At 39.3% G+C, this 26,704-nt stretch overlaps 1 protein-coding gene across 1 annotated transcript; it reads left to right on the forward strand.

Annotated features, from left to right (window-relative positions):
• Positions 1–425: 425 nt before the first annotated feature.
• On the forward strand, positions 426–26,249 carry KPNB1 (karyopherin subunit beta 1). Its single transcript, XM_077164609.1, has 22 exons — positions 426–819; positions 926–984; positions 3,044–3,226; positions 6,428–6,628; positions 7,546–7,698; positions 8,638–8,697; positions 9,250–9,339; positions 9,693–9,803; positions 11,150–11,251; positions 12,753–12,977; positions 13,782–13,973; positions 14,700–14,830; positions 17,733–17,880; positions 18,219–18,290; positions 19,760–19,904; positions 21,046–21,128; positions 21,581–21,688; positions 22,345–22,488; positions 22,605–22,710; positions 23,341–23,455; positions 24,207–24,368; positions 25,016–26,249. Coding segments are annotated over exons 1-22 (2,631 nt in total). The 5' UTR covers positions 426–779; the 3' UTR covers positions 25,017–26,249.
• Positions 26,250–26,704: the final 455 nt, after the last annotated feature.

The raw sequence follows: 26,704 nt of genomic DNA on the forward strand, positions 1-26,704 counted from the left end.
CCGCCTTCCCGCGGACCCGACCCCGAACTCTTCTCCCAGTTCTCCCGGGCGCGCTATCCTATCGACGTCTAGTATGCCAGCCAATCACCCGAGCTTGGAGCCTTGCCTTTAGTCCATCCTCCTCCAAGCGCTCAGCGTGTCTAAGCTCAAGGCCTTTACCAGGCCAATCCAACCCGCTGCCGGCTCTCGCCGGCCCCACCCCAACCTCCCTCACGTCGGCCAATCCGCGCGCTCCATTTCCCTGCCCGCCCAGCCAATCCGGGTCATGAAGCCAGCGGGCGAATTGGCGCACGGCGGCCCTTCAACCCTGCCCGCCTGACCAATTGGGGATTCCGCGTGCCCACGGCAGCAGCCAATCGAACTGGAGCGCGGTGCCGCCGCGGCGAGGTCCGGCCCGAATATCCCTCCGCCTCCCTCCCTCCCTCCCTCTCTCTCCCTCCCTGCGAGTCGCCGTTCACTCACTGCCTCTCTTCCTTCTTTCTCCCTCCGCCACCCGAACACCAGCCGCGATCTGAGCTGCCCCCGGGGTGCCTACCCCACCGCTACAAGAGTAGTTGCCGCGGCCGCCAGCAGCAAAGTAGGAGGGAAGAAGGAAAGAAAGAAGGAAGGAAAGGGCGCCGGAACTACCAAGAGGGAACCGGTGAATGGGCTTGTGGTGACCCCCGCCCCCCACCCCACCCTCCCTTCCCACCCGACCCCCAACCCCCACCCCCAGTTAGAGCCGCCGCCCGAGAGGCCGGACCATCGTCCTAGGGGAAGTCGCTGCTATCACCTCCGCCATGGAGCTAATCACCATCCTCGAGAAGACTGTGTCTCCCGGTAGGACGCGGGGGCTGGGGGTTCGGGCTGAGGTGATTTTAAGTGGGGGGAGGGGAGGCCCAGGCCCCTTTGACCCTGTTCCCTTTCCCACTTTGCTTCCCCCCAGATCGGCTTGAACTGGAAGCGGCGCAGAAGTTCCTGGAGCGTGCGGCCGTAGAGAACCTGGTGCGTGCAATCCCGCCGTTCCCTATCCCGCCGTCTCCCCATCTCCTGCGTCCGGGGCCTTCCCGCCCTCCTGGAGGCCCAGGCCTCGGGAACCTACCCCGCCCCATCCCGTCCCCCTCCCCCCGCCCGGCTCCAACCTAACCCCGCCATCGGGAAGCCGGTGGGTGTGTCCCGCCCCGGGCCCCTGAAGCTGGCCAATGACGCGGCTCACCGGGGTGACTGCCGCCCAATCATCGCACGGCCTGAGGGCGGCGGTGCAGCGGGAGGGAGAAAGAGGGAGGGAAGGGAAGTTAGGTTGCGCCGCGCTGCGTGTTCGGCGAGGGTGGGGGTGGGGGAGCCGGGCCTAGGGGCCATGTGGAAGCTCAGAGCCCAGCTGCCCGCTCTGCTCTAGACCCGAACCGGCTTCCTCTTCCTGTCCCATGGCCCCTGTGGTTTTCCATCTACTTACCAGACCTCAACTCTTACCGATTTAGCTTGGCCTGTGCTCACCGCCAGGCCTAGCACCCGAATGCCAGTTAACCCATGTCTCCTAATATTTCTCCCTATACTGCCTGATTTGTTCTTTCCTGGGTTTTTTGGTGTTTTTTTTTATTTTTTTAACATCCATGAGTAGATATTTGGAATCTGTACTCAGACTGGGGTTCATTCTTGATCGGTCCTATTTCCTGAGGAAATCACAGAGCAAAGTTCCTCATTTTGGAGTTTTCAGATTTAAGGAGCACATTTTCTGTTTGAGAATGTGGGATGGATTGATTGAAACAAGCCGTGTGCCACTTGCTTCCCTTCGGTTTCCCTGTATTTGGGAGGATGTGGAGCAGAGGGAAAGGTGGATGATACTTGACATCTTTTGAAAGTATAAGTAATATGTAGTTAACACTGTAACCAAATGGGTCACTTTGAGTTATTTAGATAAAATAATGTAAGAAAGAAGTGGCAAGTCTTATTTCATACAAACTACCTTTGAATAGTTTCTTCTGCTGATATTTTTACCCTTAATTTTCCCCAGAAAGGATTTTTCCACTAGTATAGACACCCGTTTCTGCTTTTGCTAATTTGCAGAAGCCTTCATACCTAGCATGTTATAATGATACAAAACTAAATACGACTTTTAAGAATTATCTTCTGATGTGAAAATTCTATGGTGAACAGTAGTTGTTAGTAGTCAGAAACTCTCCTTTTGGCTTTTCCTGTTAACTTTTACATTTGAGTAGGGCTTTTGGGGGTGCAGGAATGTGTGTGTGTGTCAGAAATCGTAAGGGGTGTGGTTTGGGGACTTGTGTGTTATAAGAGATTGAATATATTTTTTAGGGCTCCATTAAGTTTCGTGGATAACTAATACCAAACTGTATAGAGGCTTTTAGCCATTTATATTTGTCATATTCTTTGGAACAATTTGCCTTGACAGTTTTTATCTTTTCAGTTTTTCTCTATCCCAGTTTCTAATACTTATCACTAACTTTTTCTTGTAAATCTACTTTTTTTTCCCTTTGTTCCCCTTTTGCTGAAAGTTGGTTCATGCTTGCAACTAAAGTACAGAGGACTAGGCTCCTCAATCTGTTTTAGATTTCCCTACAAGTATTTTCCTCTCATACAAGATTTTCTGTTTTCATGAGATCAAAAGTCACACTGAAATTCTTTTTGGACTAAAGTTTTTAAAAGAATATCAATTTTACATTCCTGTCATAACGTTAATTCATTCAACGTATACTTAGTTACAAGCACTATTTTAGGCGTTTGGGACATTTCAGCATGAAGGTCCATTGCCTACCAGATTGCAAACTTGCTTTAAATCTGGGGATGTGATTTGAAAACTTGGGCTCTAAGAATGACCTTGGTAGGAAAATCTGCCACTCTTGTATTGTTTGCCATTGCCTGAGAAGACTATTTACTCATATGTTAAGTTACATTTAAATGGAATTTTTGAAGTAGATATTTTGGAGTTTTCTGTGGCACTAATAATCTGTCCTTAAAAGGAAAAAAGGTTTCATGCTCCATAAGCTATCCTCAACTGGTGAAACTCCTACCAGATATTTTCATTCGCAAATACATCTCTTAACAGCCCACTTTCCTTGTGGAACTGTCCAGAGTGCTGGCAAATCCAGGAAACAGTCAGGTTGCCAGAGTTGCAGCTGGGCTACAAATCAAGAACTCTCTGACATCTAAGGATCCAGACATCAAGGCACAGTATCAGCAGAGATGGCTTGCTATTGATGCTAATGCCCGACGAGAAGTCAAGAACTATGTAAGTAACTTTCTCTTTTTCGTCATAATGTTTAGGGATTAAACATGTTGGTTCTTTTGTCATTTGCTGAACTGGAGCTCACAGTATGATAGGTTTCAGGAACCTGAACCTCACTTGAAGATAAAAATTGTGCTTGATTTAAATATTTTTCTCAGTTCAACTTGTCCGTTTTCACTGATGGAATGGACTTATTTTCAGATAACCTAGGTGGACATAGCTGTTTGGGAAAACTTTAGATCGGTGATTAAAGGAATTTGTAGAATCCATTTGGTAGATTGGAATGGTACATAAATTGGTACTTCCGAAACTTGGGTATGTCAGAATACTTAGGGAATTTGCTAATAATATTATAATATTAATTTCTAAGATTTTTCTAGAGATTCTGATTTAATAGGTCTAGAATAAGTTTCAGGAATTATTTTTAAAACTGTCTTCCCAAATGATTCTTTCACAGACATCCAGCACCTAGTTCTTAGTGAAGTTCTGCTGCAGATAATTGTCATGCTTTGGTGATTTAGCCATGGCAGTGTGTAGTATAGTCAGAAGAGACATTAAAAGATCTCTCGAGCCTTTCAAGCCCAGAATTTATGAAATAGGGATATGACATTGTGCTTTTATCTACTTAGCAGATTATGAAACACTTTCTTTAAGAAAGATCTGTTGTTTTTTTCCAAGATGTTCGAAAAGTTGGGATAACAGATATTCCTAGTATGTGAAGAAAATTGACTATCTGGTTGCTTTGCATCATGAAGTTCATATGACTTTGTTGAATTAGAAATGCATCGTTCTAGCTTGAAGCAAAGGACTCAGAATACATAGACAGGTGTGCTTTCTCTTTTTCTAATTAGGTTCTAAAAGTGGACTGTTTTTATAAGGCACAAAGAGGAGTAAGTTTAGCATCTGTGCAGTCATCAGTGGGTCCTTGATATTTGAGGAAACCAACATGGGATTGCTACATGTGTACCTGTGTGGGTCTTAGTTATCCTCATCATATTTGCCATTTCCTGGTTGGTTCTAGGTGTCAGCATTAGCTGTTTACTTCCTTTCTGCTCCAGTATTACATGGAGTTGTCTGCAACAGAAACTGTAGGTTAGAAAGCCAGTTTATTTTGAATCTTCTTTGGAATATGTGGAGCTATTTCTATCCACATTGAGTCTGCTTATATAATAATATTTTAATCCCCCTCTCCTGGGCAATTTTATATAAATGAAATTTTCTCCTTCACTGGAAGTCTTGATGACTGTAGTGCCCATTTGATTTTTTCTTTATCTTCGAATTACATAATACTAAATGAGATAAGACATGATAGAAACTATATTTAACATTTTTTTGACATGTCACTTAACACCAATATTTTGTAAATTTTGAATTACATAAGCATGGTTGAACCCTTGTGCATGAAAACAAAAAGCAGTCATCTTGACCATTTTACCTTGATTGTCTTTTTTTTTGGTTTCGTTTCATTTTTTTTAATGTTTTTTAAATTTATAAAAACACAATACACTGAGAACCACCAAAAATGGGATATCTTAGGCGTATTTAAATAAAGTATCCAAATAATCATTGTAAAATCTGTGTTTGTACAGTAAGTTTCATAAACCAATTAAAATTAAGGCAACAAGGAAAAAATCTACAAATTCAGATGGCAGAGTTTATTAAATTCTAAATATTAATTTGACCAGTTGTCAAACCGAATGTCTTTTATAGCACATCTGATAATTAATACTGTCTCTCAGTACTGATGGTCAGTTTTCTTTTTTGAAATGTGAATCTTAGGACACAATTGAGCTAGTTTCTTATTCCTCTTATTCCGCATGAGTATTATTAGGGCCATCCCTGGTTTAAAAGAAATTTCACTACTCAGGTATTAAGATATCTGTAGTCAGCTCAAATAATATATTAATTAATGCTCTTCTAGAAGCAATTTACAGGAGAAAAGGTAAAGGTAGGATAAATTAAGTAATCTCCAGGTATGTCCCAAGAGACTTGGTGTAGTACATTACAAAGGCACCCTGAACTAGAACTCTTAGGCTTGGGTTAATAGCTGGTCAGCCACTTCCACTTGACAAGTTATCTTGATTTTGAGATGCAGATTTTGTTCAAGTTCATTCTAGCTCCACTAGTCTTAATTTAGAATTAAGCAGAACTATTTGTAACTGGGTAGAGCTGTTGAGAGTAAGTAGAGAGTTTAAGGGAAAAAGATGGTGACTTTATTATTAGCTACTAGCTACAGAGCATGATACTAGGTGACCTCACCTAGTCAGCAGTACTGGCCCGGATATCTGGCAACTATTCTTTGTCCTCTGTCCATGCTAGGAACCATTAACTGTTTGCCTTTTGAGTGGACTAGTAATTCTCAGTGAGTTCATTGACTGAGTTAGCTGATCATGGTAATGATTAATCCTGGGTCAATTGTGATTTCATCCTGTCTTTACAAAGCCTGAACATAAATGCTTATATGTTAACATTTCAAACAAGACATGTTGAATGACAAGCCTATCTTGGCATATCTGTCTAGTTGTGTTGATAGGGAAAGAACATTTTTTTCCTTCTTATTCTGAAAAGAATAAATCAGATTGGAAGTTAAATAATGATAATTCTTAGGTGTTTGTAACATTAGTAACTTTGTTTCCCATCTAGTGATATTGTTGCTTGCTGTGTAAGTCACCCAGGGTGCTTGTTGTCAGTCACCAAAAGGAAGTTAGTTTGTTTAATAGATCATGAGGGGAAGAATCTCTTCTTGAATCAGGTTTTAGACGGTAATCTACTGTGAATCAGATCCACCTGAATGCCCCAGAATTGGCCTTGTTCTGTGAACAGCCTTCCCTTATATCACCAAAAGGGGTCTGGAATATTAATTTTGACCTCCCCCACCTCCCTGCCCCTTACACCACCACCACCACTGCCGCCACCGCTTCCCTCTTCCCTTCTAAATGCTATTTTCCTACCTTGCATTGAAGTGAGGTATGTGGCTTTGGAGACTTGTTTGGAAACAAGGATGGCCCTTCTGTTTCTCAAGTTCTGGGAAGTTGGTTGTGCTGACGCTGGTACTTTGGCTGACTTTTTTTCTATAGCTGGCTATATACTGTATATGACTTCTGTGCATTTCTGTTTTCATTCTGTAAGCATTCAGATGAAACTGTGGTAGGCAAAATTAATTTTTTTTTTTTTTTTTTTTTTTTTTTTTTTTATGTTTTGCAGGTTTTACAAACTTTGGGCACAGAAACCTACCGGCCTAGTTCTGCCTCACAGTGCGTGGCTGGTATTGCTTGTGCAGAGATCCCAGTGAACCAGTGGCCAGAGCTAATTCCTCAATTGGTGGCCAATGTCACAAACCCAAGCAGCACAGAGCACATGAAAGAGTCAACATTGGAAGCTATTGGTTACATTTGCCAAGATATAGTAAGTTTCTAGCTGATGTATCAAATTTGTATACCTCTGATTTTCTCTAAATGCGTGGTATTAGGATTACTCTATCATAGCAAGAAAAAAATAAGCTACTACAGACTGTTTTGAACATAGAACTACCTTTTTGTGAATTTGTATTATTGTATTAGATTTGTATTACTGGTTAGTTAGCTTATCTTTGCATTGCTAATCATACCTGAAAGCAAAATGGGTCACAAATTCATAATGGAAATCCATGTTTGAAGATTCTTAGATTCTGGACTTTTTACATGAGGATACTTTGTACTTTGGAGCACCCTGACCTTTCTTCAGGATCCTCAATGTAGCATGGATACTATGTTATTTTTTCATTTACTCCTTTACAGAAAAAGTTTGCTGAATCCTGCTATAGTTGGTTTAACTGCTGGAGCCACAACACATGGTTTTATACCCGGCCTTCCTAGGGCTTCTGTTGTTGATGAGACACCATTCTTGATGTCTCTTTTGATATATGGATTTAATGACACAAAAAAGTCTACAGGATTTGCTCTGAATCTTGTACTCCCTAGATGTTTTAGTCAGGTGTTGATCCTCAGCCCTCTGGTATTCTGAAGCTTTACTTTGGTACTTGACCTGGAAAAAAACACCAAACTGCCAACTCCATTTGCACAGAAGTGGGGGAAAAGGCCAGCATTATCTTATGCCCAAGGTCATAATGTTAAGAAGTTAGAGGTGAAATTGATGAGTTTAACTTTCACTTTTGGACTACCAGTACCATGGGATAGTTTGCAAGTGGTTTGTAGTGTTCTCTCTACATGGAAATGTGTGGACAGATAGTAGAGGAAATCATGATACTCACTCCAGTAAATTTTGCAATTAAAAGGACTACTGTAAGCTTGTTATTGTATTTTTGCACTTTCTCTTTGTTTCAGGACCCAGAGCAGCTACAGGATAAATCCAATGAGATTCTGACTGCCATAATCCAGGGGATGAGGAAAGAAGAGCCTAGTAATAATGTGAAGCTAGCAGCTACGAATGCACTCCTGAACTCATTGGAGTTCACCAAAGCAAACTTTGACAAAGAGGTACAATTCTTTTGACAAAAAAGATAAAGGTTTAGAGGGTATTAAAGTGTTATTTAAAAGTTTCTGATACAGAAAGTACCACCTTGTTTAGAAGCATTCATTTCCTATAGTGGTTGAGATGTATTGCTTTAACCATAACAATGGGGTAGGCGTTTGCCACTTCTTGTCAGGCTCTTGGGAATGATGTGATCTGCAGTGTTTCTTAGCTTAGGTTTTTCCTCTTGCAGTCCTAAATGTGTTTTGGGACTTTAAAAAGTGTATAGAAATTGGGGTGTTTCATACCTCCTTAGGGAGATGTTTTTTGAAAATTAATATAGAAACATTTTGCCTGGACTTACCTTTATATATTTTCATATAGCTGAAACTTTAGCTGGGCTTCTTGTCAATTTCTTGCTCTTTCCAGTTAGGGAGAGCTAAGAAGCCAGAACAAATTGCAGTTCTAGTTGGTTAATAAGCAGTGTCTTTACCCTTTCAGATTCTAGAAGATTTCAGAGTAACAAAGTTCATTACGCCATTCTTTCCTTTTCTCACCACATTTGGTGTACATTTGCTACCTCTCAAAAAATAAATTTCATCTTTGAAATAAAGCAAATGTTTTGAAATCTCTTACATTTTAAATCTTAATGTAAGATTAAGGAACTAGAGTTTGTTTGTTTGTTTAACCAACATTTTCCTGTGTACTTCCTTCCTGAGATCTTGTTAGTAAAAGTCATTTTGGGGATTAAAAGATTAGGGACCGTCTAAGAGGGTGGGTCATATAGCCGACACTGGGAATAAACTCTTCATAGCCTTCATTGTGCTATTACTATCTAGGAAAAGCTACTTGATTGTACCAGGATTGTATGGGGCTCTGAGGAAATGAAAAATCTTAAGAGTCTACTATCTTCTCCTGAATGGATTTTGCTCTCCTAATTCTCTTTATTTTTATTCCTCTTGCAGTCTGAAAGGCACTTTATTATGCAGGTGGTCTGTGAGGCTACACAATGTCCAGATACAAGGGTAAGTATGAGAACATATGAAATATGGCCTGTCCGATAACTTTGTTAGGAAATGCTGGCTCCAGCAAATAGTAATTTGAAATACTGAGGATTAGTTGAATAGAAAAATAATTTTGTTATTAGTAAGAATTTTCCTCCAAGATAGTAGAGAAAAAGGAAGAACAGTACTTGGAAAGTTACCATAATGGAATTTGCCAATCTCTTTAAAAAGTTTTAGAGGGTGATTTTGATAAGCACTGGCATTTAATTGTCCTGAGTTGTTCAAGTGACTGTTTTGAATTGTAGCCGTTGAAACACTTCTGGTGTTTCTCTAAACCAAACCTGACCCTCCAAGCATGTGGTGGCAACTTTTTCTGCCTGAGTGGCATTAAAGAGTTTAACCATGCAATAGATTCCACAGGAATCTTTAAAGCAAAAAAGAGAAGGACAGGAAAAATAATTAAATAGAAAAGAATAAAGAAATTGAAAGGAGAAATTCATTTCTGCAGAAATGATATTACCTAACTATTCCTTGGTTGAAATATTAAACTATTTAATCTACTCTTTGTAAAAGGTACGAGTGGCTGCGTTGCAGAATCTGGTGAAGATAATGTCCTTGTATTATCAGTACATGGAGACATATATGGGTCCTGCTCTTTTTGCAGTAAGTTTTTATTTCACATGATTTGAGCTCGAAACTAATTGCAAAACCCGCCATTCTTAGTTGCTATTTTGTCAGTTCTGTAATTTCAATTTAATATTATGAAATCAAGGAAATTCCATGAGTCCGAGTATATGTTTAAGTGTATCGTGCCATGCCAAGAAAACTTGGGCTATCTTTGTGGTGGTAAAAAAAGATGTTTTGAAAAAAATCTGTTTTCTACCTTTCATTCCAGACCTAGCTTTCATGAATCTCCATTTTAAAAGTTGGGTATCTTTGGTTAAAGAGGAGTCTGACTTAAACCAGCACTTATTTGGGACCTGAAACATCTTTTCTCTCTCTCTCTCTCTCTCAAGATCACAATTGAAGCAATGAAAAGTGACATTGATGAGGTGGCCCTACAAGGGATAGAATTCTGGTCCAATGTCTGTGATGAGGAAATGGATTTAGCCATTGAAGCTTCAGAGGTGAGCCGGGAAAAGGAGAGGGGTGAGCTTTGAAAGTATCTACATTTGCAGAGATTATGATTTTTCTGTTAGCCAAAGCCCCTCATGAGGGAGCAAATCAGTAATGAGGCATCCCATGTTTTTGCCAGTTAGTTAGTTAGGCATGATTTATTGTGAACACAAGGGGGCAGCTGGTTGTCACAGTTTGAGGTAACACCTGAAGCAGAATTATTTCCAATCTGAAGTCCTAATGCAAGTGTGGGATTTGTAATAGAAATTTTACTAGATCTGGTAAAGAAATTGGAGATGGGGAAAAAGGGTTCTTTGATCTTTGAATTCAAATGTGGTTTCCAAGACCAGTTGTCTTTATGCACTTTAAAAATGCGTCTTACTTTTGGCATCCTCATGTAAACTTGATTCATCTCTTAATTGAAAGATTATTTAGATGATAGCTTGTAAATGTGAATTGAGTTTGTGAGAAAAGTATGCAATTCTTAAGGTTGCCTTGATCCTTTAAAATAGATTATGTATGGCCTAAAAGTCATCAGAATAGAGAAAAAAATGAAGGCCTCCAGACATCACAGCAGATGTTATTTGCCCCATATACAGTTGATTCTCTTTTTGCAGTAGTTATGCTCTGTAAAGTTGCTGTGAAAACTGAATTAGTGAATAATAAACCATTGCTCCAAGGTTCCTGTGAACCTCTGGTTTTGCCAACTGGTGAACATATAACCTTGTTTTGTGTGTGTTTCTGTTTAAAGACACTGTATTTAATTGATTGAATTATATTTATCAATAAGGGGTGTGTGTATATTTCTTTTTTTTTATACACACACACACCTTATATAATTGGTTCAGTAGCATTGAACTCATGGCTAATAGCAGTATAGCTCATGTCTGAATGAAGCTTACCTAACATACATATTCTTTATAAGGTACATCACAGCCTTCTTGTGCTCGGGAACACTATTAAACTTCAGCACTACACTTGGGAGCCATTTTAAATAGTGAAATCGCCATCAAAAAGCACAAAAATGCAAAAAGCATGACATACCATGAAAAGTTCACTTACAGTGAGAGCTGAAACAATATGATGGCAAAGTGTCACCTTGTTTGACCTCAGTTGGGAATGTGTATATTGGGCGACTCAAAGTTTGCACCACTCTGCACTTTTCTGTAAAAGTGCTGTGTATTGATTTGGGGGTTACAAATAAATTTTAGTCGGTAGGTGAATTTGCAATACGGAATTCTTAAATAATGAGGATTGACTATATTTCTGTTATGGAGCCCTCTACAACTCTCATTGTATGGATTTAGTGCCATAGCTTGATTACTGCTGTCCAGAATTTGCTGTGTTTCTTCCTTAGGCAGCAGAACAAGGACGGCCCCCTGAGCACACCAGCAAGTTTTACGCCAAGGGAGCGCTACAGTACCTGGTTCCAATCCTCACACAGACACTAACTAAACAGGTGAGCTTCCTTCCAAATTTATGACATTTTTTAATAAACTATTTAATGTTCTGTAGATGACTCAGAAACAGTTGAGCTGAATCTGTAAGATCCCCTGGGCTCTGAGTTTGTGAAGGAGAATGGTCTGAACATTCATATGTATCTTGATCAGGAATGAGCTACACAGTGCTCTCGTTTCTCAATTGTTGCGTTGTCCAAATTGATATGGTTCATCATGTTGTGTGAAAGCTGAGAAGAGGGATGTGCTCATTGTTGGCTGCACAAATATCTGTTCTAATGTCTGGTATATTCTCATGAGTTCTGCTGGTGAGGTTGGTTACAAGAAGAACTCCCGACCATGAAAGAAATTCTACTGATGCTTCAAAGTCAATAACATCAAGGAATAAAATTCAGGACAAAAATAAAAGACTTCATGCAGATATGGGTCTAATTAGTAATATAGAAGTTCTTTTATAAGAAGTGTATCTTGGTTACCTATGTTCTTTTTGTATGTTGTTTGGGAAGGTTCTTCCTGATGCCTCATCACTTCTGATATATTGAAATATTACCAAAGAATTGGCAGTACTCTGAGGAATCACTGTTGGTTACTTTGTGCATGGCAAAATTTCTTTATACATAGGAATATAATCTGTTTTTAAGAAAATAATATGGGTGTTTCAGTATTGCAGTGTCAAAAGAGATATATTTGGTTTGAAATAGACTGGGTATTCCCTTAAACAGATTTTTTGTTTTATCTTTCAATTTTATAGTTAATCTTTTGACTTAGGCTTTGCTTTTGTGTATTTTTATTGTGCTTTAGGGACAAATCATCTTTTAGATACATAATTCTCTAAAACTACATAAGCAAACTGCCTTAAATTATTGTATGGGGTTAATGCTGCACAATAAGGAAGATGGTCCTTGAATTCTAAGGGTAGATCTGAATGAAGTCTTTTTTTTTAGCTTTATTGAAATATAACAATTATTAGCACCTCAGAAACTACCTCTTCTATCTTCCTCTCAGTCACTACTGCCTCCCTCAAAGGAAACCACTCTTTTTTAACTCCTTAAACTAATTCTCGTTGATTTTTTTATATATATATAATTAAAATTGTGTGGCTTATACGCTTGTTCTACTTTTTACTCTGAATATTTGAGATTCATCCAAGCTGCTGTATAGTCAGAGTTTGTTCAGTCTCATTATAGTGTAGCACGAATTGGAATCTTCCCTCAATCTGTGTTGTTAAACAAAGGCTGTACTTGTGATGAATCTGCATGGGAGGGATAAAGTACAAAGATTTAGACTCTCTTTAGAGCTTAAGATTTGGGCATAATAAGAGTACCTTTTGAGGTAAAACGATTCTTTGATCAGAAACTTTACTGGCTGGCAGGCCACGGTGGCTCAGCAGGCAGAGTTCTTGCCTGCCATGCCGGAGACCTGGGTTCAATTCCTGTTGCCTGCCCATGTTAAAAAAAATTTATTTAAAAAAAACAGAACTTTACTGTCACATTTTTTCACCAGGATGAAAATGATGATGATGATGACTGGAACCCCTGCAAAGCAGCAGGAGTGTGCCTCATGCTTCTGGCTACCTGCTGTGAAGATGACATTGTCCCACATGTCCTACCCTTCATTAAGGAACACATCAAGAACCCTGATTGGCGGTACCGGGATGCAGCGGTGATGGCGTTTGGCTGTATCTTGGAAGGACCAGAGCCCAATCAACTCAAACCACTAGTTATACAGGTAAAGCCAAGGGAAAGGGCATATTTGGAGTGGAAAGTGGGATATTTATTATTTGTTTAAATTTTTGCTTTTGAGGGTGTGCCTTTGCTTGCAAGCTGTAAATAGTCATCCTCAAAGGCTCTGAGCAATGGGAATAAAGGTGACTTTCTCTTTCTGGACTTTTCTGCACTTTTCAAGTTTCTAGAAAAGTCCAGAAAGAGAAAGTCACCTTTATTCCCATTGCTCAGAGGATAACACTCTGGTTATTTATCCATCCAAATTTTTTACAGTGTGCATGTATGTACAACAGGATAGTGATCTTAATGCAAATAATCTTAAAACTTGTTTTTTCACTTAGGGTATATCCTAAGTATTTCTCCATAATTTTTAATGATGGGACTATTATTTCATCCTTTAAACATAATAACATTTCTGTTATGAAAATCCCTTTATGGAAATGTATTTATTTCGCCTACTATAAATGACACAGAGTTCAATATATTTGAGTTTAGCACATAAGGAACTCAGGATATAGCCAGATGCCATCACAGCTGCATCCTGGATCTCTAAGTGATTCAGTGAAGACTGCTGAAATCATTCAATTAACGAAGTCTATACTAGGATTTGGTGAAGAGAGGAGGACTTTTCACTTTATGTGTGTTTATTATCCTGTTGATATTTCATAGGCATGTCTTTTTAAATTACAGAAGCATCTTGTTGATACTTTCAGTTAAAGTCCATCCATTAGTATTTCCTCTTCTGAAGTAGTAGGCAATATGAATTTTAATCTGCATTTTGCTTTGCTAATAACTATTATATTTTCAGGCTATGCCCACCCTAATAGAATTAATGAAAGACCCCAGTGTAGTTGTTCGAGATACAACTGCATGGACGGTAGGCAGAATTTGTGAACTGCTGCCTGAAGCTGCCATCAATGATGTATACTTGACTCCCCTGTTGCAATGTCTGATTGAGGGTCTCAGTGCTGAACCCAGAGTGGCTTCAAATGTCTGTTGGGTAAGAATTTTTCTTCCTGGTGAGACAGGGAGGTTGGCTGACTCATTGCCAAAGTAGGCGTGGAGGAGAAATGGGTTTACCTCACTGGAAATATTTTTTCTGAATAGCATCTCCTTTCTAATTTCTTCTTAATATGTGGGGGAGATACCAATTGCATGAGCCCGTAGGGGCTGTTGACTCATGGTGACTGGTTCCTGAACCACTTAAAACAGTCATGCTAACCCAGCAGGGGAATTATTTGGATTCAGTTTTCTTTCTTGAGTTGTTTGGGGAAAATAAGCTTTGATTAGGGTAGAGAGTTACTGGCTACAAAAAGTATGATTGCTGAGAGGGGGTCAAGAGGGAAGAAAAGTGGGTGGCCTAAATGCTGAGTCAGTATAGGCTGAATTTAGTTCATTGAGGACCTTTTGGAGTGTGGGGGAAGAAGGTCAAGTAAGGAATGAGTAAAAAGTAGTAGCAGGCCTTTGGTAGATGAAAGCACTCCACTTAGAGAATTGTGGGCAGATCATCAGACAAGTACAAACAGAAAAAAACTAATTTTAAGGGCATCTGTAAAGTATCTTAAGTGGTCTTAAAATGATCTTGACAGAAGTTGGGGACTCACTAACAATAATTTATCCTTAGATTGGTTGGAAAGGAACACTGTTCAAGATATCTTTAAAAACGTGAGTTAACCTTGATGTGGTGTTCTTTTTAGGACTAATGTGGAGTTTCTCTGGGTTTCAGGCTTTCTCCAGTTTGGCTGAAGCTGCTTATGAAGCTGCAGACGTAGCTGATGATCAGGAAGAACCAGCTACCTATTGCTTATCTTCTTCATTTGAACTTATAGTTCAGAAGCTCTTGGAGACCACAGACAGGTAACTTATTCCACTGAAATGGATGGTGGCGTTGTATCCTTCTGTGTGGGTGCTGTCTAGCCTAATCATATTGAGACAAAAAGACTTTACATGATACGGAGAAGTGAAAAAAATCCTAAGTGGTTTTTTTTCTTTGTTTCTTTAAACAAAGAGGAAGAAATGAAGGCTACACCTACCTTAGAATTGTTGGGTTTACAATTAAATTCTGGAAAATAGTCTCATTTCTCCACTGCCCTTTTTTTTTTTTTTAATACTTTTTATTGTGACATACAACATACATACAAAAAAGATAAATTTCAAAGTATGGTATGGGTTACAGTTCCACAATTTCAGGTTTTTCCTTCTAGCTGCTCCAAGATACTAGAGAATGATAGGAAATATCAATATAATGTGAGTGATCATACTCACTTTTTAAATCCTGTCTTCTCTATTGCAACAACTCCTTTAATCCATCTCCCGATCTTAGGGATATTTGGACAATGACTGTTAACTTCTTGATGTTGAAAAGGGGTGTTGTCATTATGGGGTAGGGGGATGTAACTGGTTGATGCCCTTAGAGACTAGTAACTGGTTTCAGGGCTTATTTGTTCTAGAACCATCTGAAAGTTTTAAGTTTATGAAAAATAAACTTAGTGAGTGAAACTTGTAGAGTCTCAGATAGAGCCCTGGCTATTCTTTAGCGTTTGCAGGAATACTGTTGGTTGGAGCTTGGCATACCATGGCAATTGGCAGTATGTAGCTGAAGCTCACATAAGAGTAACCTCCAAAATAGCCACTCGACTCTTTGAAATCTCTTAGCCCTTATTTTATTACATTTCTTTTCCCCCTTTTAGGTAGACATTGTCAATCCCACAGTTCCAGGGTCAGACTCATTCCTGGATCCTACATTGCCAAGGAGACTTATACGCCAGATGTCGTGTCTCACATAGGGGGAGGGTAATGATTTTACTTGCAGAGTTGCACTTAGAGATTGAGGGCCCACATCTAAGCAACGGAAGAGATTATCTGGAAGTAATTCTTAGAATTATAGGTAGGCTTAGCTTCTCTGTTATCAGACAAAAATTTCTTTCTTGAGCAAGCCTCAAGATCAAGGGCTTGGCTTATTAACTTGGGAATCCCTAATGTTTGAGAGAGTATTAGGGATTTCCCAGGTGGGAATGTTTAATAGTTTCCATATTTTTTCTCCAGTCCTTCAAGAGATTTTGCCAATACTTTTTAATTATCTGTCCAACAAACTCTGGAATGTATCCAGGTAATACATCAAGCTATACAGAATTGCAAGACCTCATTCTCAATTCTAGGGTCCATGGTTTAGGTTGTTTTCCTGAATTGGCCAGACAGTTTATATTAGATTGTGTGTTAAAGAAAATTTAGGTTTTGGACAAAATAAACCTCCTCTTTGATCTGATACAATATGTGAAGTTCTAAAATACAAACATTATTATCCTTCACCCTGAATTCTGTTTTATCTTAGTCCCAACCAGATCAGCTTCATTCTTATCTCTAATTGAAGTCTGATCTCTTTTTTGGCTTCTTTAAATAACAGTTGCTGTGTGAAGGAATGCTGGCTTTCAGAGCAGAACTCCAACTTTGAGTCTTAGGTGTCATAGACAGGTACCCAGAGTTCCAGGAAAATACCAGTTTATACACATAGAGCCCACTGTCTTAGAATTTAGAAATAACACTTAAAAAAGAGCTTTCAATCTAGACCCCAGTTTTCTTATAAGTGTTTTCTAAAAGAAACTGTACAATATTTGTCCTTTTGTTTGTGGCTTATTTTGCTCAACATAATGTCCTCATAGTTCATTCATCTTATTGCATACCTCCTGGCTTCATTCCTTTCTGTAGCTACACAATTCCATTATGTATATATACCACAGTTCTTTGCCCTTCTGCTTCTCAGTTACTGTCCCCTTTAGTCACCTCCATGGGTTGGGTATCATGCATGATGTTACCATAAACGTCGGTGTACAAATGTCTTAAGTCCCTGCTTTTAGTTCTTTTGAGTATATATCTGCAGTAATGGGATTACTAATCATAAGTTGACCCTATATTTAGTGCCTTCTGTGTCTCCACTGCCTTTTGAAGTCCCCCTTTTAGAGAGTAATTAATCTATAGAATCTAATTCTGCTGTGTTGGCAGTTAACAGGAGTATTTGGTTATGGAATAATACAAGAAATGATGCCTCTCGTGGTTTAATTGCCACATCAGTTCAGAAACTGCCATTTTCTGATGAGATTGGATGAGAAACTTGGCATCAAATAATTGATTTACAAATGAAGTTTTTTTTTGGTGGGGAGTGGGGGTGGTTCGTGGTCCAATAATCAAACCCGGGTCTCTTGCATGAAAGGACCACAAATGAACTTTTTTTTTTTTTTTTTTTTAACAAATGAACTTTTGAAGTACAGTTTGAAGGGATTGGTTTTGCGTGGCTTATACCTACTTAAAGCCATGAGGGAAATGAACCCTTAAGAATAGGGCTGAGCATAAAATCTTCTATGCTTAACTGGTTTACCTCTATGCCTCAGTTCAAACTTGTATATGAAAGCATCTCCTACAGAAGAATGAATGAAATGGGGAATCTTTCTTGGCTATTCAGGCATTCTCTCTTACGTTGTCCACATAGGTTCATAAGTATTTCAAGCAAGTTTTTTTTTTTCCCTATAACTTTATCCCTATTTGAAAGGGGCCATTCTGAATTTTAACCAGGTCTGGACATAGCCATTGGTTCAAAGGACTTGAAAATTTGGTTCCTGACTATTATGATGGCAAACTCAGATGAGGCTTGAAACCTTATCAGTTTTGGGGTTCTTTTTAGCGAGGCAGTATCTACATTACAAGAACTTTTCTGTCTTTTTTCTTCAGTTGAGGCTTTAAGGATTTTGCTGTGTGTTCCTTACAGACCTGATGGACACCAGAACAACCTGAGGAGTGCTGCATATGAATCTTTGATGGAAATTGTGAAAAACAGTGCCAAGGATTGTTACCCTGCGGTTCAGAAAACAACTCTGGTCATCATGGAACGATTGCAACAAGTGCTTCAAATGGAGGTGAGGCTTGACATGTGCCTTGCTGTTAGTGGGAAGGGTGCAGTTCTAATTTCAGGACTGTTGTCTCTTTGGTGTTTTAGTATGTATTTTCCTAGAAAGATATAATGCTTATACAAAAAAGAAAAGAAATTGCATCTTGTCATTTGCATTGCTTTTCACAGTTTACTCATATTTCGTCTTAGGTTGTGTAAATTTTTTGTTTCCTACATTAGTATCAATAAACATTATTTAATAGTCCTAGCAAACCCAAGAACAATGTAAGGCTTTAATTTAAAATCCTTTCTTGAAGATTTTTATTTAAAACATAATGAGTGATTTTCTTTTCTTTTCCCTAATAGTCGCATATCCAGAGCACATCCGATAGGATTCAGTTCAATGACCTTCAATCTTTACTTTGTGCAACTCTTCAGGTATGGTGGTTCCTCTTCATTTCTGAATGTCAAGTTGACGAATTCATGTACACACAGAACTCTGAAATTGTGTAGATGAATCTGTTCAGAAGGTGTTCTCAAAGACTTTACTCTGTTAACTCACTAGGAGAGTAATTTCCCATGGTCCTTTCCTGTCCAGAAAGAGTCAGTTTGTCTTTTGCACTGTAGGAGAGGAAACTACTTAGTCTCCCAGATGTATAGCTGATTTGTGTTGGAAATTTTTAATCTTTGGTTTTGGTTAGGTTGTCCATGCTTATCCCAGTCAGATTTTATTCCCAGCTATGGTTCACTAAAAATACAGTTTTGGTGAGAGGTAAAATGTCATGGGGTGGGGAATGGGATCCGTTGCTATTAGGTGTACCGTCTTTAGTGGCCCTTGGTATTCTATACCAATTTCAGTTCATTAAAAATGTTAAGTTTGCATGGGGGTGCAAGGGTAAGTTCAGTGGTAGAATTCTCACTTGCCATGTGGGAATCTGGGTTTGATTCCTGGTCAGTGCACTCCCCTTCCCCCTCCCCCCCAAATGTTTACTTTGCAGTCAAACTAAAATATATATCCTTGAGTTTCTATCATCTTTTGAAACGACACTTGCTATTGGAAGCTTTATTGTTATATAGTCTATAATTGTTTAGCAGTGCCTGCTGTTTGCAGTGGACCCTTTTTCTGAGGAGAAACTGGGAAGACTAAAGTAAAATGGTACTCCCCACTCATGAAGTGGCTGGGAGTGATTTCCTCTTCTGCAAGAGATCAGGAAAACCCTGGAACGTATTGTCTGAAGCTTAAGTACGTATTAGAGCTTAGTATTCAATGACGCTAACTAGGAATCTTAACTCTGAACTCCCTTCTTTTTACCCCAAACTTCATTTTTTTAAAAGCATGATTGTTATGCTGTTTTTCCTCTCTCATCAGACAAAATAGAATGGTCAGTAACATCAGTTAAAACAAAAGGGTGAGGAGGGTTGTTTGGGAAATATGTGTTTGAAGAATCCAGGCTTTAGTTTACTTGACCAACATCTTTAAATGGTTTAAGGTTTAGGAAAGTTTGCTTTTTTTTTATGTTTTGTGAGTAAGAATTCTAATATGATGACGACTTTGCCTAAAGCTAAAATAGTTCAACTGCCATTCCAGGAAAACTGGAGTATGGAAGCTAATTGATCTGACAAGAATTTGTCAGACATAAGTGAAATGCAAAGGAGATGACTTTCTGCACCAGGGGGATCATATCATGTTTGCTCTGAAGTGGGAAGTGGAAGGGATATTAAAATCAATATTTTGATGCTGGTGATATATGCTGTCAAACTCTTGAGCCTGAAAATTGTATTTGGTTCCTACTTCCCACCTCCCCACCCTCAAAAATTAAGGGTAACATTTAATTGATTGAAAAGGTATGATGTTCTGATTGGAGGATTTGAAACCAACAGACCCTGGACTCTTATTCATTTCACAGAATGTCCTCCGGAAAGTACAGCATCAAGATGCTTTGCAGATCTCTGATGTGGTCATGGCCTCCCTGTTAAGGATGTTCCAAAGCACAGCTGGGTCTGGGGGAGTGCAAGAGGATGCCCTGATGGCAGTTAGCACATTGGTGGAAGGTCAGTGAGCCAAAGTCAGGCAAGGAATGTCTTTACAGTGGTGGAGTTTAAAATGGCTCTGAATTTTTAACCACAGAATGCATGCTCTTCACCAATTTACTGGGAGCCTGAGTCGATCCAAAGTTGGATTGAATTTAGATATAAATTTGTATCCAACTTTTTTCTACTCTTTCTCCTAGAGGTAAATGGGAAGTCAGCTTGTGACTAAGTTAGATGGCATCCTGTTTGGGAAAAACTTAACTTTTATCACCCAACGGGCGCTCACTTTTTTTGTCCTAAAGTCTACTTTATTGGGGTTTGAATCCTATGAAGGGTGAAAGAAGTAATGGTTTCTGTTTTCTTTCCTGGTACTTGATACCACCTGGTTAGAGTTGTAATCCTTTGTACTCAGGTTGGCACATCGTGGTAGCTATTGTAGGATGGAATTAAATATTGAGTGAGTTCTAAGAATTCATTTTCTGATTGTTATTTGTCTGGCTTTGTGAAATTGCTCTAGGGAACCCATTTCAAACCTAAGGCTCTTTGAAAGGCCATTAAAAGCCCATTAAAGAGCACTAATGGACTGCCTCTTTGAGGGTATCTTGTAAGACATATTACTAAAGGTGAGGGCCAGACCTATTTCTGGCCTAAGGAGCATATATCCAACTGGTCTTGTGAATACATGATCACCCTGAAAGGGCAAAGAAGTTAATTTTGATTGCCCAGAATGGCTTCATTTGGATCTGAAGTCCAGTACTTCTTTTCCTGGTGTTTGATGGAATTGCCTTGGGACCCTGTTTTGAAGCTGATGTGTCATGATCAGGTGAGGGTGGACAAGAGGCAACACTGCGGGCTCAACCAATTCAAACTTAACTTAAACATTCCTTGAGGGCCATATTACTTTTGTTGTTTTCCAGGCAGAGTGAAATTATGTTCTCTATAGAGTTGGCATTATTTCCAGGGCACAAGAGTTAGGCCCTTCCAGCAATTAAGAATTTGACTTGTCTTAGCCTAATGTCTTGATGATAGAATCAGTCATTAACTCACACTCCACCTAAGCTGTTGAGTGGTGCTAACACATTTTTCAGCAACTAGGATATCTTTGCTCACCTACATGATGTCCTGTGGTACTATCATTAGCTAATAGTTTGTTTCATTGCAGTGTTGGGTGGTGAATTCCTAAAGTACATGGAGGCCTTCAAACCTTTCCTGGGCATTGGATTGAAAAATTATGCTGAGTACCAGGTAAGATATGCTCTTTGAAATAATACATTTATATTCTTCTAACACATACTTGATGTCTAATTCATACTTGATAATACAAAATCAGCTTCCTGTGGCCTATGTCATCTTCTTCATTATGCATCGTTCCAAGTGTTGAGGTACTTTATTTGTTGTCCTGGGCGTCTGAACTGGAAGTAGTCTGTGAAAAACAGGATATTAATTAGATGTACTCGGTAAAGGAGCACAGGGTGACTTCCAATGCACTTCTGATTCAGGGGCAGCTTTAAAGGTGTGCTGTCAGCTCCTTAAAGAACAAAGCTTCTTCTTTTTTTTTAACAAGTCCTCCTTTGCCACCACTATTTTCAGTAAATACTGACTTTTCTATTCTTGATGATATCTCAAATATTCTGAATTTTCTTTCTGCCATATTGATTGCTAAAATGAACTAATCTTACCACCTCAATTCTTTCCAGGTTTGTTTGGCAGCCGTGGGGTTAGTGGGAGACTTATGCCGTGCCCTGCAATCCAATATCTTACCTTTCTGTGATGAGGTGATGCAGCTGCTATTGGAGAACTTGGGGGTGAGTGTCTGCACATCTAGTTACCCAAGTATTTGAAGAAACAATTAGAAGCTAAGCTGTAAGTTCTCAGAACATTGGCTGTAAACATATGAACAAAAGAATTACTAACTTTCACAAAATGACTCTCAAGTTAAAGTAATGCATGGAACTTGGGAGAAAATGCAGGAAAATGCAAGAAAAAAAATTATATAATCCCTCTATCCAGAGATAACCACGATTAATGTTTGTTTGTGCCCTTTGGTTCTATACGCAGACAAGTTACTTAACTCTCAAGCTTTAGTTTCCTTGCATCTAGCTGTGGTTTTTAAAGTTATTTTTATTGTTTAGAGGAGTTATAGGTTTACAGTAAAATTACTGAGAAAGTACAATGTTTCCATATATACATACACACACAGAGCTTTCCCTATTAATAATAATATTAGCATTAGTGTGGTGTATCTGTTAAAGCTAATATGGTTGTTTTTTATAAATACTAGTTTCTTGTGTTTTTTGTTTTTTGTTTTTTTTTTTACACGAGCAGGCACCGGGAATCGAACCCAGGTTCTTGGGCTTGGCAGGCAAGCATTCTTACCTGCTGAGCCACCGTGGCCCGCCCAGTTTCTTGCGTTTTTGATGTTTACTAATTTCCTTTCCTTTTGTTTTTTGTCCTTTGTCAGAATGAAAATGTCCACAGGTCTGTGAAGCCACAGATTCTGTCAGTCTTTGGTGATATTGCCCTTGCTATTGGTGGAGAGTTTAAAAAATATCTGGAAGTAGTGTTGAATACTCTTCAGCAGGCCTCCCAAGCCCAGGTGGACAAGGTAAGCTTAAAGCTTATTTTGCTGATCTGTAAATCCAACCCTAGTTGGGGAAGAGGGACTTTTGACAAACATACAACCAAAAGTGTGATGGGGATCTTGTTCTTTGTCTCTTACAGTCAGACTATGACATGGTGGATTATCTGAATGAGCTAAGGGAAGGCTGCTTGGAAGCCTATACCGGAATCGTCCAGGGATTGAAGGGAGATCAAGAGAATGTACACCGTTGAGTATTCACCTCAATTTACTGACTATATTGGCCAGTGTGTACTTAGCCTAATGGGCTGTATCTTTCATTCTGTAGTTCATTTGTAAACTAGCACCTGTTGGCTGCTTATAGGAAGGAAGGTGGGGAAGCAGTGCCCTAATGAAGGGAGTAGTTTTCAGGGAGGGTATCTATATATAGGAATGTCAACTTTATTATTTATGCTACCTGTTCCTCTGCATTTTTGAGCATTACAAGGAATGGGACTCAGCAAGTTGTTGGGAAAAGCTCTGATGGAAAAGCTGGTTGTGTTCTATACTAACCACAAGTGGTAGTTGAATCTGAGTACAACTGAATTGGAGAATCAGATTTCCTCTATCAACTACCTGATGTTTCTCTTACTGATTAGGAAGTTATCACTGGCTTAGAGGAAGAAGTTACTTTTAGACCTTCCAAATTATTTTAACTACTTGTAGGAAGAAGAATTTCTTCTGTTAATTTGAGGGATGATACCTTAATCTGAGGAAGAATAATTTGGTATCACTGTAGTCTGAATCTCACTGATGGGGGTAGAATACTTGGGAGTTTTGAAAGGGGGGCGTGGTCCTGCCACATGTGAGAGTTTATCAAACCTTCTCTTTCTTTTATAGCGGATGTGATGCTGGTACAACCCAGAGTAGAATTTATTCTGTCTTTTATTGACCACATTGCTGGAGATGAGGATCATACAGATGGAGTGGTAGCATGTGCTGCTGGACTGATAGGGTAGGTTATAATATCCTGCTTCTAAGACCTGGGAATAATTTCTCATGGAAAATATGTAGTAAAGAATTTTGAAGGGAACTTCGATCAACAACGCATGGAGGACGATTAGATTTCATTCTTTAGAGATGGTGTTAGGATGTAATTGAGCCCATGCATCCCATTTTGAATGCTAATGATAATTCTAAGCTCTAGCCATATTCTAGACCCTCCAGATTTCTAATTTCTCTCCACTAAAAAGTTTTGATGACATGAATTCTCAGAGGTATAGAAGCAGTATCAGATCTATCTCTATTCTGATGTTGGTCAACAAATTGCCTCTATTTAGCCTCCTCTACTGAGGATTTCTGAGGCATCATTAGAAGAAAGTACATTGGTCTTGAGGAGCTCAAAGACCTGGATTCTAGTTCTGATTTTACCGTGAATTAGCTGTGTGGAACTTTGGGTAAGTCGTTTTATGTCTTTAGACGTCAATTTTCTCATCCATTGAGAGCTGGAATTGGACTGCTTATTTCTAAAATTTCTTCCAGCCTTAACAATTAGGTGAGGGTGCACGGGTGGTTCAGTGGTAGAATGTTCGCCTGCCATGCGGGAGACCCGGGTTTGATTACCCATGCACCCAAAAAAAAAAAAAAAAAAATTAGGTGAACACCAAGAAACTCAAAGATAGATAAGAACTAATTTGGAATGCTCAAAACAGACGATACTAGTATGGGGCAAGGAACTCAATCTCTGGTGTATTTGTTTTACACAGGGATTTATGTACAGCATTTGGGAAGGATGTATTGAAATTAGTAGAAGCCAGACCCATGATCCATGAACTGTTAACTGAAGGACGGAGATCGAAGACTAACAAAGCAAAAACCCTTGCTACTTGGGCAACAAAAGAACTGAGGAAACTGAAGAACCAAGCTTGGTAAGATTGTCTCCGCTGCCCTCCTCTATTTTCTTGAGGAGAAGCTGTGTTTTCTTTAGGCTACTCTGGCAAGGGCTGCCTTTCTTTAGGTTTTTGTTTTGTTCTTTTTCACAAATAGGTGCTTCTGAACCAGGCCTCTCGGTCTCATACTAGTGGAAGGGTCAGGCAACCTCAGTCTTTCCTTGAGCCAAATATTTGGTTCTCTATATAGCTAGTATCCACTGGATACCAATAAAATCATCATAATGGCATTCTTTTTTCTAACTTTTCCCTTTTTTACTGCAGTACTTATGGGCATCGCTTAACTCTACAGAAGAGATCCAAAGCTAAAGTTAGCTGACCCCTACTTTGGAGTGTGGTTTTATTTATTTTCCTCCCACCCACTGAGTTATCTTACTCCACGGCTGTCAGTAAAATTGACTAAATTGAGTCTTATCCTTTTAGTTCCCTTCCTACCCTCTGATAGTGGTGCTAATGAGAGCCAGGTCCAAGGTACATAGGAAAAGAAGGAAAGTAATTAGCCCTTGAATAGTTACTAGTCAAGGGTTCTAGCCTTGAAGCACTTAATTGTAGGAATCAAAGAGGTGTTTGGCTCTACTGGGACTATGTGATTTCAGAGGTTGACTTTTTTCCCCATCTGTTTTTAGATCTGTTACCATTGGGATGATAACCTGAGACCCCCACTGGAAATCTCCAATCTTTTGAAAAACCCGGAAGTGAGGAGTGTGCACGGATGCTGAATGTTTGGGAATGAGAGGATGAGTGAGTGAGGCTTGAAAACACACCACACTGAAAATCCTGCCACAGCAGCAGCCGCAGCCACCAACAGCAGCGCTGTTAGTGAGCTAAGTAAGCACTGACTTCATAGGAAACTATAACATCAGCCTTCTTGGAAAAGAGAAAAACGATGGATTTTTACCTGCTTTAAAAAGAAAAAGAAAGCTTTCTCTTCCCAGAAGAGGCTAGAAGTAGATTTTCTGTCTTTTGGCCAGGGCTGAGTGGAATGACTGGTTTGGGTGAGGAGGAGGGACTGGGTTCAGCTGTGGTGCTTTGTTGTAAAAGGCAGTTTGGCCTTTGCTACTGATGAGAAAGATGGAGCCTGTGTCTCAAGCCCACCTTCAGTGTACCTTTGCCACACGGTACAGTACGCGTGCTGGCTAAAAGGAGGGTGAGGGATTCTTTTCAGTCTGAGAATGAGTGTGTATGAGTGAGGCGGTATCCACATTCTCAACTTCAAGTCATTGCAGTTTCTTTTTTTCCCAGAAAAAAAAAATGGGGGCGGGGTGGTTAAGACGTTGCATTTCATAAAACTAACTGAAGTTCTGTCTACTGATGCAGCACAAGATATGTTTAAAAAAAAAAAAAAGGAAAGACGCTCTTTAGGTTTTTGGGGGGTGTTTTGTTTCATTTTGTTTTTTAATTATTATCTTTTAGGGATAACATTGACAACTTGTCAGCGCTCCCATCCTGATACTTTCATCAAGGCGTCTTTCCTAATAATATGGTTCAACTGTGAATGTAGAATGGGGGGAGGGGGGAGAAAAAGAAAACTCTGGAGTTAGAGGATATAGAAAAAATCAAAATACAATTGTTATAAATAAAGAATGCAGACTTAAAAAACAAAAGCCACAACCCAAACAAAACAAAATTTTTTAATGCTCAGAATTGGCAGCACAAAAGAAAATCTCCTGATTTGTATCGTGCGTGGCAGTCTGAGTGCCCCCAGAAAATTGTGCCAAAGAGTTTAGGAAACAAATACACAGTAAAAGAAAATATACATACACATAAGCAAAACAGCAAATTTCAGGTAACTATTTTGGATTGCAAACAAGGATAAATTTAATGTTCAAACAATCTGATAAAATAACCATTTGGAAACTGCTTGGCCTTCTGTTCTCTTTTATTTGATTGACTACAATGTGGTATTGGTCTCTTGCTGCACTTCAAAACCAACTAACCAAAACAAAAAGCAAAGATACACACACACACATTTAACTAGAACTCTTCGTGATGAAGATGGCACTTGAAAAAGGTTATATTTTTCCAGAAATTGAAGATTAATAAAATGGTGTCAGACATCCCCTTGGTCACACACTGATTTTTTTCTTAATGGTGTGATATGTTGTAATCACCATTTATCAAGCTTAATTATTTTTCCTTCAACAAGAGAACAGAGCACCCTGCATTTTGGTTTAAGACTTTCAGCAATAAGAAGGGATGTCGATGAGCTTTGATCCCCTTTTGGTTTTGCAGTTACTAGGAGTATGCTGGCATTTTGATTATGCTGCTTTCAAAAAACCAAGGAAATGTTTTAATTGCTTCCTGGTACTTAGATT

This window comes from Tamandua tetradactyla, chromosome 6 (genome assembly GCF_023851605.1).
Source record: "Tamandua tetradactyla isolate mTamTet1 chromosome 6, mTamTet1.pri, whole genome shotgun sequence".
Classification (NCBI taxonomy): Eukaryota; Metazoa; Chordata; class Mammalia; order Pilosa; family Myrmecophagidae; genus Tamandua; species Tamandua tetradactyla.